The sequence below is a fragment of the Capsicum annuum genome, chromosome 3 (genome assembly GCF_002878395.1).
Source record: "Capsicum annuum cultivar UCD-10X-F1 chromosome 3, UCD10Xv1.1, whole genome shotgun sequence".
NCBI lineage: Eukaryota > Viridiplantae > Streptophyta > Magnoliopsida > Solanales > Solanaceae > Capsicum > Capsicum annuum.
The window spans coordinates 27,234,789-27,248,614 of NC_061113.1; the positions used below are offsets into that span (position 1 = coordinate 27,234,789).

A 13,826-nucleotide genomic window follows, 5' to 3' on the forward strand; every position below is an offset into this window, starting at 1 on the left:
CCCCCATCATACTTTGAGTACACATATATATAATCTCCACCATTAGTGTGAGGGACATGTACATACCATTTCATTAACAGTAGGAGCATATGTGTACGAAAAGTATGACAGAGTATACATACGTATTATTTATCATAGTTCAAAAGTATATTTATCCCTTTTCAGTTTACAAATTTCAATAGCTTGTAACGTCAACGTCGTTGTACATTATAATTAAAAAGTTCAAATTGCACGTTCAAATAACTTTATCTCAAATAATTTCATATTATAATTAAAAATCACGATTTCATTGGGGGAAATGATAGAAACGACACTTCAAATTAAACTATTTTCACGAAAATGACCATGAAATTTAAATTTCACTTTCTATCCATTTTAATTTGCTGTCTTGTTCTATACCGTTTCTACAACCTTCTATACAGTTTCTATACATATATATATTCTATATGAAAATTATACAGTTTCGATACATAATTTATACAATAATTGTACATTTCTTTTACACATTTTATACAATAATTATATAATTTTTATACACTTTCTATATATTTTATATATAGATTTTATACCTATACATATTTGATAGAACTATACATATATCTTATATAGATACATATTCTATATAACAATTATACTGATTTTATATAATTATATTTAATTATTATTTCTAAACAATAAAAGAAACATAAATTTTTTTAGTTAAAAATTTATAGAAAAAAAAAGAATTGAAATATTTTTAAAAGGGCCGAATGATCCAAGTTGAAAATTGTATCAATATTATATATTGACTGTATTTGAACTAGACGGGTAAAAATAACCCAAATTAGGAAATAACTATAAAGTGGAAATGCTTTATCCGACTGATCACTTTTTGACAAAATCTTAAGCTTAGGCTATTTATTTTTAAAAGTGTCCATTTCATTTTGCTATTTCCAAAAAGGCCCTTAAGATGTGTGCTAAGTTATACTAATACCACACTAGCAATAGATAGGTGGAGATGCGCGGATCAACCTAAGTTATGGTGCAGTGGTTAAACTGTTTTATCCTTAATCAAAGGTCTCGGGTTTAAGTCCTGAATATAAAGAAAATTCTGTAGTCAGGGCTTCAACGTGGACATCAAACACCGGGCGGAAAACTAACAAAATAACAAATAAATTAAAAAAAAAGTAGAGATGCCCGGAGGGAGTAACAATATTATTGAAAGGTGTGCCGTTGTGACATTTTCGGATTCCATTTGTTGCTCTCTGCATTATTCCAACTTCCTTAACTTGTAGGCTACAAACATCAGCATTCAGCACAGCCAGTATTGCTGTTAGAGTGGCCAGAACCAAAATTTTGATTAAGGAGTTTAAAAGTAATTATAACAACTAATTGAAGGGTCAACATCTTATATTATATAACATAAAAATATTAATTATATATAAATATATAATTTTCTGATACGCGCTAGCATCAACATTTCCGTTTCCCACCAACTCCCATACAGGCGGCTCATTGACTCCTGGTTTGTTTGTTCACCCTAACTACTTGCCTCTGCTTTTTCTTGTGCCAAAATCTATATACTATACATCTTTTTTCACTTTTAATATAGTAGTATGCATTTTATATATTAATCGATCCGTTTTGTTTGTGTGTATCTGTATTGATCTAGTTTAGAGCTGCAGAGAAATAAATGGCTATGTTAGTAGCAGCCCGTCGATTATCAGCTGTATCAGATTCACTGCGTTATTCTTATAGCTGGAGGTTTTTCTCAACGTCTTTCAGAGAGGAAAGAGATACATTTGGTCCTATTCTTGTTCCATCTGACAAGTTCGTACTTTCATTCTCTCTTATTTTCCATTTATTCGCTCATTTATTTTGTTGTTTTTCCATTTTTCTCATGTTTAATATTGTGCCTGAACGCATCCAAGGGTGTGGCCTAGTGTTTAAATCCTAGTAAAGGCAAAAACATTAGGTGATTTCGTTCATCTGTCCTAGCCTTGGTGGATACAGTTACCTTATAGTGCTATGGGAGATGGCAGGTATCACGTGGAATTGGTCGAGGTGCTTGCAAGGCTGCAAGATTGCCAGGACACCCGGAAATTTTAGAAAACATAGTCTGTTTGAAACTGAATATAGAAGGGTAGGTTGATGTTAGTATGAGAATTAATCAGATTGTGATGGATCTTGTAATGTTCAGCTAACCAAGGATATGACCTTAGATAGGAGTTTGTGGAAGATACGGATTAGGATCGAATGTTAGTAGGTAGCAGCAAGTTGTCTTTTTGTCCATCTATATTAGTAATCTTAATGTTCCTTCTCTAGTTTCTTGTCCTTTGATTTATGTAACTATATGTTGATTCCTTATAACTCAATTATCATATTATTTTGTTGTAGTTTTTGTTCTGTTACTATGTGTTGTTTTTTGTTATCAGTTGCTGTTTCTTGTACTTCCGTTACTTCTTTTGCCTGGACTGCTTTGAACTGTTTTTTCTTGAGCCTAGGATCTATTGGAAACAACCTCTCTACCTATGAGGTAGGAGTAAAGTCTGTGTATACTTTATCCTCCCAGACCCCACTTTGTGGGATTGCACTGGGTATGTTGTTGTTGCGTCTTGTAATGAATGGATATAGAGGATTCAGATAGCCGAGCCAATATTTTTTTGGATTGAGGTATTAGTAATTGAATGATTGGTTGTATCTTAAAGTTCTTTAGGATTTTATGCTATTGCAAGGCTCCGTACATGTTTCTAAAAGGAAAGTAGATTGTGGAAGAGATAAGCTATAAATATTTCTCTCTTCCCCTCCCCCCTTATGACAATGGTGGTTTCGTTCAGCTTGCAAACACCTCAACGATATATTGGTACAATATTTGCTACGTCCTCCACTAGCACAACCACGGGTAATTTTGTCTATCAAGGTTTAGACAAATGGGAAGAAATCCCCTACAAAGTAACTCTTTTTTGTTAAATTCGGATTTAAACTCATATATACTAGGTAAAAACCATACCTATTTCGTTTAACTGGAGGATTTATGTTGCTAATGGATTTGACTGCACCTTGCAGTTCTTTTTTGCCTTGTGAACATGTTTCTTTTCTGTTCTCTGCTTTATCAGTCTTCAGCAATCAGCTGTCATCATCATAGATATGACAGAAGTTTTCGGACTCCCCCTTAACCTACTAAAACTCCAGTCAAGCTTATCGAAATGCTTCAGTTCAGAACAATTATAGATTTCTGAACTGACAATTCAACAGCTATGCTAGAGTATCTGCTACGTGTAGCTTTTCCTCTTATCAACAAGGGTGTATGTGATAACTAATCTAAAATTGTCATACTAAGTTTGTCGTTGAAAGGTTGAACTTTATTTTGCTGGATCTCAATAGAACTTGGATTAATCCACGGTGATTAGATTTTGCTGTTCCTTTTTTGACATATTTTCAAATTCTTCTGCAATAAACCTTTTTGGATGGGTGACCTTTAATCAATTAAGTATGACCTATCTGTCTTGCAGTTCCATCAATCTAATTTGTTGTTTCTGGATTTTTGTGCTGCCTCACTAATCAAAAATGTCAATAGAAACGGGTAATATTTAATTTATATTTCCTCATTTTGGCATAACAATTTTTCAATACATAGCTATGGCAAGTTGAATGGTCTGCTTCCACTTCGTAGTACAAATCCGCGCGTACCGAGTAAAAAAGTATAGTATAAAAGCTGTTGTTTATTTATGATGTGCAGAGGCACTTTAAATGCAAACAAAGATTAATAATAAATCCTATATTACAAGAGGAGCATTCAGAGCAGACTCTAAATAACAAACGTGTAATTCTAATCCTATGAGCTATAGGTAACTAACTACTGGATATGCACAATTACACATGCAGTAACAATACTATTGAATATGCACAATTACACATGCAGTAACAATACTATTGAATATGCACAATTACAGGGTGTTGGAGTTATGTGCCAATACGCGCCCCCCTCAAGATACGCAATGTGTAGCAACACCTAGCTTGAATAGGTGTTTATCAAAGGCTGGCTTTGGTAGAGCTTTAGTTAGAGTATTTGCGAGTTGATCTGTAGCATGAATATGAACGATGTGAACTTGATTCTGCTAGACTTGTTTGCGAACAAAGTGAAAGTCTACAACAATGTGCTTCATGCGGCTATGAAAAACCAGATTTGTGCATAAATAAGTTGCACCAACATTGTCACAATAAATAGTTGGTCTTTGAGGAAGTGAAACATGTAATTCTCTTAGTAGATTTGTAACCCAGTTGGTTTAAGCCAGCGCACTTGCAACTACATGATATTCAGCTTCAGTTGATGAGCGAGCAATTGTTCTTTGTTTCCCGGAAGACTATCTCACAGGATTTTGGCCAAAAAACAATATGTAACCAATAGTGGAAGCTCGATCATTCGCATCTCCAGCCCAATCCGCATCAGAGTACATGTGTAGCTTGAAATCATTACCTCTTTGAATGTGAAGAGCAAACTGAAGCATTCCTTGGAGATACCTGTGTACTCATTTGAGTGCTTTCCAGTGCACTTCAGATGGCGAGTGCATTAATTGAGACAATTTATTCATAGAGAAGCTAATGTCTGGACGAGTAAAAGACAAGTATTGTAGTTTTCCAAGAACTCTCTTGTAGTGAGTGGCATCAGTTGGTTCCGCTCCATCATGGAGTTGAGGCACTTTAGTGGTAATCATTAGGGTTTTTGCTGAATTGTAGTCGTTCATGTTTTCGTCAGAGAGGATTTCATTGATGTAGTTGGACTATGATAAAATGATTCCTTTGGTAGTTTGGCGCACTTCCACTCCAAGAAAGAAATTTAGTTTCCCAAGATCCTTAATGGAAAAATGCCCAGCAAGACAATCAATAACCTGATTTACCTCTGAATTGTGGTTCCCCGTGATGATGACATCGTCCACATTAACCAATACGTACAAAACTTTGTTCGACACTTTGCGAATGAAGAGTGAGGCATCAGATTCTAAATTGACAAATCCCAGATAAAGAAAGAATGTCTTAAGTTCATTGTACCACGCCCGAGGAGCTTGCTTAAGGCCATATATTGCTTTCTTTAGACGACATATGTGGGTTGGGAACTGCTCGTCTGCAAAACCCAGAGGTTGGACCATGTACACTTCTTCTTCTAGACGACCTTGTAAGAACGCGTTGTTGACATCAAGTTGGCGTAGGGGCTGATTCCGTTGGATAGCAATCGAGAGCACCACGCGCACTGTTGTTGGTTTGACGACCGGACTAAATGTGGCATGATAGTCAACTCCAGGATGTGTAAATCCCTTTGCAACAAGTCGAGCCTTGTAGAGATCTACTGTCCCATCTACTTTTCTTTTTAACTTGTATAACATTTGCAAGAGATAATGTTTTTTGTGGGGGCATGTGGTACCAAATCCTATGTATGGGTATTCAATAATGCATCAAATTCATTTTTCATTGCTTTTTGCCACTCTGGGTGTTTGTTTGCTTGTTTGAAGCTGGTAGGGTTGATGGAGGGGATAAGTGAGCCATGAAGTCAAGAATGGTTTTTGGTTTGTAAATGTTGTGTTGTGAACGAGTCACAACACGATTTGGAGTAGGAAAAGAAGGTTGCTGAGGTTCTGTGGCTTGAACAGGTTCAGGGAAAGGTTGTAACGGAATTGAGGTAGAGGGACGGGCAGTGGAGTTTTGGCTATCAGATGACATTGTTTTGTTTCTACGACTGTATACAATTAGAAAAGATGATGATTTAGTCAATGGGGGATAAGAGCGGGTGTCATTGAGATCAGTAGGAATAAGAGAATTTGTAAGAAGAAGAGGAGGATAGGTACCTGAACTTGCAGATTCTGTTGGAGCATAGACAGAGAAGACAGTGTCTTTGAGAGCGTTGTTGTTATCTGTACTTGGGATAAGTATTGGGCTGAATAATTCGCTGCTTATGGAGAAGAAAAAATAGGGGATATTGTTGGGGTAGTGTCAGTTGAGTTTTCCCACGCAGGTGTTTTACAAGTTGAAGAAGTATTTGAAAATATATTTTGAAAAGGAAAATTATTTTCAAAAAAATTCACATCACGAGATAAATATATTTTTGAAGATTTTGGATCAAACTTGGTGACAATGATGAACTAACAAAAATCCTAAATATACACATGGTGTTGATCGTAACTCTAATATATTTTTTGAATTAGGTTTGAGCCAGGGATAACAGAGACTCCCAAATTTTTTTAAAGAATTGTATTCCGGATCTTGACCAAACAACATTTGAAAAGGTGATTTATTTTGTAAAAGTGAGGTTGGCAAGCGATTTATCAGATAAACTGCATGTTGACAAGCAAAAGACCAAAGAGTCGATGAAAGTGAAGCTTCATGAAATAAAGCTCTTGCTGTCTCAATAATATGTCTATGACGTCTTTCCGTAAGAGCGACTCTTTCGGGGGTGTATGGAGGAGATAAACGATGTTCAATACCTTGAGATCTTAGGTATGGATCAAGACTTTTGTATTCACCACCACCATTTGTATAGATAGAAAGAACTTTCATGTTAAAGTGACATCCAATTAATGCTTGAAAGTTTTTGAAAAGGTCTGTAACCTCACTTTTATTTTTCAATGTGTAAAGCCAGGTGTACTTTTATTTTTCAATGTGTAAAGCCAGGTGTATCGGGTATACTGATGCACAAAAATACAGTAGTATAATCTTTTGTCAATAGATTGAACCGGAGAAGGACCCCATAAATCACTAAATATTATTTGAAATGGTTTGGTACTTGATAAACTAAAATGTTTAAAAGGATGGCGATGGGCCTTATTCGAGGAACAAGAATTACAAACTAAAACTTTTTGAGGTAGCGAGAATTTATTCAAAAGAAACTTTCAAACTCTTGCATTTGGATAACCCAACCGACGATGCCGGGTAGAAATGGATGTGCTGCTGAAGGTCAAATGCACTTGAGGAGAAGACACGGAGGGTAAGTTTCTCATAGAGACCATCCACCAACGGAGTCCGCGTTGCCAAGTCCTTCACAAAAAAATGAAAGGGAGTAAATTGCGTTTAATGCTAGGAGCACAGAGAGTGTCAGAGAGTTTAAAAGATTTATTTGATGTATTTAATTGAGTTGAACCAGTGTGAGTTATTGGTATTTTGTTACCATCACCCATGGAGACCTGCTCCATCCCATTGTATGGCTGCAAGTTTTGAGGTTCGGCAGTGATGTGATGAGACGCTCCAGAGTCAAGTATCCAAGGATTTTCTGATGCGTGTAATCATGAAACATAATTGGCCTTCGCCTCAAAGTGATTGTGAGATTTTGATCGACAAACACTTGCAACATGACTTGGTTTGTTGCACAACTGACAGCGAACACCATCAAAAGAGTTGTTGGTGGTCGAAGTTCGCCTTTGATTGGGTGAAGTAAAGTGATGTTGGATAGCCACTGGTGGTTGTTGCCATTGTTATTGTTGGGGCGACGATTGGTGCGATTGTTCGAAATACTAGACTTGTTGGAGGTAGTAGCAGCAGTAATCTGATTGGGGACTTTTTCTTGACTTTTCATAAGTAATAGTGGAGTCACGAGCACGAATGATAGCAGTAATCTCGCGAAACTCTATACCCAGACCACTCAGGATCTTGACAATAAGTTCAGAGTTGGAGACTGGGGCGCCAACAGTAGAGAGCTCGTCAGAAATAGATCGAATAGTTTGCAAATATTTGGTGACGGTGACTGGCTGGAAGTCTTTGGTCAGACCATAAGTCAATCACACGGATTAAAAATTCTGGTTTGGGACTTGTTCGCATAGGCGATGTGTAGTGCATCCTAGGCTGTCTTTGTGGAGGTAGCCATTTTAACAGTTGTGGCAATTGTTGGATCAACAGATGCCATAAGTGCGTTTTGAATGAGTTGGTCTTGTCGAAACCAAAGAGTAAACGTAGGATTGGCACTAGGGACTGTGATAGTGCGAGATAGGGAAGGTGTAGACCCATCGAGATGATCATAGAGGTCATGACCATGCATAAGCATGGAAAATTGCGCCTTCCACGTTGCAATATTATGGCTGCCAAGTTTATGGGCAATTGGGACGCAAGGTTAAATTGAACAACCATCGGGCCGACGTTGTTGTCAGCATTAACAACTCGAGGAGTGTCGGCCATTTGTGAAGGGTGGGTGGGAGAGGAAAAAAATATTACTCTTTAGAGTGTATTGAGGCTCCTGATACCATAAAAAAATAAGTAGAGTGCAAAAGTTGTTGTTTATTTACGATGTGCAGAGGCACTTTAAATACAAGCAAAGATTAACAATAACTCCTATATTACAGGAGGAGTATTCCTAGTGAACTCTAAATGACAAAAGTGTAATCCGAATCCTATGAGCTGTAGGTAACTAACTACTGGATATGCACAATTACACGTGCAGTAACAATACTACTGAATATGCACAATTACAGGGTGTTGGAGTTATGCGCCTATATAAGGTAGGAACACATTCGGACATGCACACTACTCATACCCCCCAAAGTAGGCCTGGAAGACTATGAGTCCCCACCTTCTGTTCGTGGACCGAATGACGTAAGTGCACAAGAGTACTTTGTGGCACAACCATCTCCTTTTTATAGGTCTCCGGACCAACGTATGCTGCTTCATCTGGGAGAAAAGAATCATAGATGTCTTTATGAATTGGTGGAAAGGCAAGAAGTGGAACTACAAGAAGACTTTTCTTTCTGGCTTGTGCAATTCTTCTTCTTGTTTTGGGGTGATAGAGGCATCCACTATCTTTATGATTTCTCCGTTAGGCAAATCATGGATTACAATAGCCTATTGAATTTGCTGAGTTCGTTCCTTTATTTGGAAAATTAATTCTGAAGGCAGCAATCTCCTTTCTGCTAAGTAGACTTGTTCTGCAATGAATGTCATTAAATTTGCTATCTTACTCGGTGTAGCTCATTGTTTTTTGGGCGGTGGTGTTGGACGGGGGGAGGTACCTAGGGCGCACCACTTGTCTCTTTACGTTCAAAGGGTTGGTTCTCTTCTCTGCTCGATCTGTGCATTTAACGTTGATGAGCTAGAGACCTAGTAGTAGGTGTGAAATTTCAGGCAGGTATTGAGGCTTGAAATTCTTTTCTAAGTTACCATAGCCTGAGTATCCTTCTAATTGTACCTCTTCTTTTCTGTCTTTTTTGTATCTCCTTCAGGTTATGGGGGGCACAAACTCAAAGATCATTGCAGAATTTTGAAATTGGGGGTGATCGTGAAAGAATGCCTGAGCCAATCATACGTGCATTCGGTATTCTTAAAAAGTGTGCAGCCAAGGTTGGTATCAGTAATATTATTCCCTTCTTAAGCTGTTGACAACTTCTTCTTTATCTCTTACATTTTATCAAAAGTTTGGTGTATTAGCTGCAAGCATGTTGTAATGCTTGACTGCAGTTGTTTTGGAGTTTTATTTTAAATGTGTAGTTATGATATTCCAGGTGAACATGGACTATGGCCTTGACCAATCTATTGGAAAAGCAATAATGCAAGCAGCTGAAGAGGTTGCAGAAGGAAAATTGAATGACCATTTTCCTTTGGTGGTTTGGCAAACTGGCAGTGGCACTCAAAGTAACATGAATGCTAACGAGGTAATCAGAAGTTCATGAATGTGCGGTTCTTTGCTTGTTCTAGGCTTGAGCCTTATCAACTGCTTTAAGCAGATAGAGGAATAACCTTCTTCAAAAGAATGGTGCTTTTTGTTTGACGAAAATATCCAGATTCTCTAATTTAATATATTCCTTTCTCTGTGATTGGGCATGTCTTCTCCTCCTAGAACTTCTCATCTTGCTGTTTTTTTATGGTAGTGCCCACCTAGCTTGTGCGCACAGGTACCGGTAACTCTACCCCCAAAGATTTAGGCAAATGGGAAAATCGCCTCGCATACTTTTCCTTCACTTGGATTTGACCTGAGATCTCATGGTTCTCGTGCCACGTCATCGACACTAGGCCACACCCTTGGGTGCTCTCTCATCTTGCTATTACTGACTTATTCTTCTTAAAAGAAATTTTTATCATTTCGATATCGCCAAATTACAAATAATCTCTTGTACTATGACTCATTTGCTAATGCTTCTAGGATAAACTTGTCCCCTAACACCTATTAAAAGGACTCGTCATCTAGCACTTCTAATTTAGTATAAACAGTCATTTTGGAGAAAGTATTTCACGAGTGTTCTTTATTACTGAACTTGAGGCAAGAAAAAATAAACTAAGTTGATATTGGGGAATACCCCACTATGTGGGAATACACTGAGTTTGTTGTTGTTGATATTGGGGAATGGGTAAGGAATGCTGAAACGTTGTCTCCCTTCACTTAGATTGTTTTTGTTTCATCCTCTATGGAGTTCTCTGCGTCTGAAACCAATCACAGTGTCCTTATTTTCAATGTTATTGGGTTTCACTAGTTTCAAATTTGACTGTGAGGCAAGAGAGATACAGTAGATAGGAATTGGGCTATATTAAGGGAAGGAAGACTGCGAATTGAGATGGATACATAAACTAAGGTGGTTTTTGCCCAGACCTTTGTTATGTGCAATTTCCTTGGGCGACTTCTGTGTTATTGTTTTTTCTTATCAAAAAGGCCATTTTATTTGTTGGTAAATCATTATGCCGGTCTTCTTTCTTGGTTAAGTATGTTAGGCAATTAAACAATGTATTGGGTAATACCAGGGATAACATTGAATTAAAAAAATTGTGCACTTGCATACCTAAACCTAAGATTTCAAGCTGTATGTCCAAATCTAATACCGTAAATCAAATGTTTGATCTCAATCCTAAGAATACATGATGTATTGGCATACATCAGATTGTGGAATTTGAAAAGTGTTCGAAGTGTTCCTAGAGGTTGAACTACAGACAATAGTCTATTTGCATCTTTAGATGACATGTTGTTTAGTGTTCCACATCAGTTGAGGAATATATTGTCGCTTCCTAGGTCCTTGTAATATGATATTGGTCAATTCATTAAGCTAGCTTTTGAGGTTAGGCTCAAGTTCCATTTTCTTTCCATTTTATCGATGATAGACCTATTCCTATTATTGGGTTACTCAATGTGCTCTCCAATATAATATTGTCCGCGCAACAGATGTCTTGTCCTGGGCTTGCATAGTACGGGCATTAAGTGGCCTACATTTGTAGAATGAATGAACTATTATCGCCTTGTATGATCTTGCGCCAGTGCCAGTAATTTGCATGCTAGAAACATGACTATTCTATCTTCCAGAATATTGTGATTGTTGGTGCAGTTATCTCCAGATAATACATATTGATTAGATCAATATAAAAGAGCTCACATGATTATTTCCTACTTCCTAGTTCGTACAATTATCAATCTGTCCTGGACTGTTCTTGTTCCCTTCTGCATTTCACTGAACACTTTGTTGCAACAAACAATCGAATTACTCTGCCAATGACCCAATATATCTCGATTTTTGACTATTTTGATATGTGCCATAGGGAACTGCCATCGACCTTTCTATTTTTGACGGGCTTGGACACTTGGTTACCTGCAATGGAGAAAGTTTATTACATTCAATAGTTGTTGATGCTCTGCGGATGAAATTTGAGATATATACCTGCTTTGATGGATAGATTTATTATGCAGAATTGTGATTGATGAAAAACTGCTCAGACATTTAGAGTAATTTTTCATAAATGTGTATTCTGCCTCTTAAAACATTCAGTGCATTTATTGGTTAGCTTCTGGTGGTTTAGGGAAGATTTTAAACTATTACTTCCTTTCTGGTGTTTCCTTGATTGCACCAGAAAGTACTTTTTTTTCCTCTTAAAGTTGGCTATCTCCAAGATTATTCAACCACAGTGCTTCAGCATTTGATTTCATTTGCAGTATGTGCTCTCTGTGTTTCTCTGGTTGCTAAAATATTTCAGACTATAAATAGCTTGCAGAATTATGTCTTCTGAAGATTTGGAGGAAGTTAGCAACAATTACATATTTCTTGTCATCATCCTATTGCTGACTGGATTGGTTTAAAAAATGATTTTTGATGGACTCGTGTGTTTTTCCCCCTTGTAATTATATATTATCTAATATCTTCAGGTTATTGCAAATCGAGCAGCTGAAATACTTGGCCATAAGCCAGGAGACAAACATGTGCATCCAAATGACCATGTAAATAGATCGCAATCTTCAAATGATACATTTCCTACGGTAAGCCTCCTTTAATGTTACTTTGGTTGCTTATGTTGCTATTCTTTTTTACAAAATTAAGCTTTCTTAGTGATGGGTATTTTTCATGTGTAGGTGATGCACATTGCTGCAGCGATGGAGCTAAATAAAAGATTAGTACCAAACTTGAAGCAGTTGCATACTTCACTAAATTCAAAGGTAAAACGTTAATTATTTTTTTCTCATATAGTATTATAATATTATATTTAGCCCTTCTCTCAACCCCTCCCCCAACCCCCCCCCCCCCCCAAAAAAAGGAAAAATGGTCTCCAAAATTTCTGATGCACATTACACAGCATTATGTGTTTTTTGTATCCTGCAATTCTGCTTGCTTGCTTACATAAATGCTAAATCTAGATTCTTTGTAATGGTTATATTTATTGTGAGTGGTTTGCAGCCAATGGAACTATCTTAAGTTGTTTTTAACCATGTTCGCTGTTACTCTCTTGTAATGATGCAAAATTACAAATTCTAGGACATGGTTAATCGGATTTGACTTAACTGGAGATATTGGATTATTGGGGCACAATGTTGCAATTCTTCTTCTTGTCAAAAAAAAAAAAGAAAGTTGCAATTCTTGCCTATTCGGTCATTAATGCTCAACACAGAGCAACTTGTCCTTTTTAAATTGTAGGTGCAAATTGGTGTAGTTGGTTGAGCATTAGATCAGAGCATTATGATGTATCCATCTTCAGTTTAAAATAAAGGGTTGAACAGAAAAATTCTTATTTATATGATGAGAAGAAACAAGCAATTTGGAGAATAAACTGAAATTTTTATTGAAAGCTTACGTTAAAAGAATACAGTAGAAAGAGGAATATATAACTCCTAAACTAACACAACTTACTCCTAAAAAACTGCTGAAAATATACTCCCATATCAAAGTACTGGTAACTTTGTTATTGACACTTATCCCAAATATACAGGAACTAACCCTTAGACTTGGTAAAACTAAGTAAAACTAATAAAGCAGTAAATAGACACTAATTTGTAATACTCCCCCTTAGTGCGTATTTACTGTCGATGACTCCAAGAGCAACTCTAAACTTTTCAAAAACAGGCTTAGCTAAAGCCTTTGTAAAAATATTTTCTACTTGTTCACTGGTATGAACCCCTTTCAACTCAATTTCTTGATTCAATACTTTCTCTCGAATAAAATGGTGACGAACTTCTATGTGTTTTGTTCGCCCATGGAAAACTGGGTTTGAAGCAAGTTTGATGGCACTCTCATTATCACATTGAATTTGCACAGCGTAGTCTACTTTGCCAAAGATATCTCCCATCAAGCATTTCAGCCAAATGCATTCTTGGGCTGCCATTGTCGCTGCTATATATTCCGCTTCTGTACTGGACAAAGCAACAGTGGACTGCTTCTTGCTACACCAAGAAACAGCCGCAGATCCAAGGTTGAAACAGTACCCTGAAGTTGAACGACGACCAGCCGTATCACTTGCCCAATCCGCGTCTGTAAAACCTTGCAACACAAAATCATTCCCTTTCTCATACATAAGACCCTAATCAACTGATCCTTTTATGTAACGTAGAATCCTTTTCGCTGCCTCTAAATGAGGAGTTCTTGGATCTTGCATAAATTGAGAAATAACACCAACAGAGTATGCAATCTCCG

The 13,826-nt window shown here is 37.0% G+C and overlaps 1 protein-coding gene across 2 annotated transcripts in view; it reads left to right on the forward strand.

Moving 5' to 3' along the window:
* Positions 1–1,181: 1,181 nt before the first annotated feature.
* Positions 1,182–13,826, forward strand: part of LOC107864063 (fumarate hydratase 1, mitochondrial) — a 20,969-nt gene continuing 8,324 nt past the window's right edge. The window contains exons 1-6 of one of the 2 annotated variants that reach the window (XM_016710319.2): positions 1,182–1,504; positions 1,652–1,809; positions 9,174–9,291; positions 9,453–9,602; positions 12,071–12,181; positions 12,275–12,358. In XM_016710319.2, coding sequence (XP_016565805.1) covers positions 1,673–1,809; positions 9,174–9,291; positions 9,453–9,602; positions 12,071–12,181; positions 12,275–12,358 — 600 coding nt within the window. In that variant the 5' untranslated portion in view covers positions 1,182–1,504; positions 1,652–1,672. The remainder of the gene's footprint in view (positions 1,505–1,651; positions 1,810–9,173; positions 9,292–9,452; positions 9,603–12,070; positions 12,182–12,274; positions 12,359–13,826) is intronic. The other variant, XM_016710321.2, reaches the window with a different exon arrangement.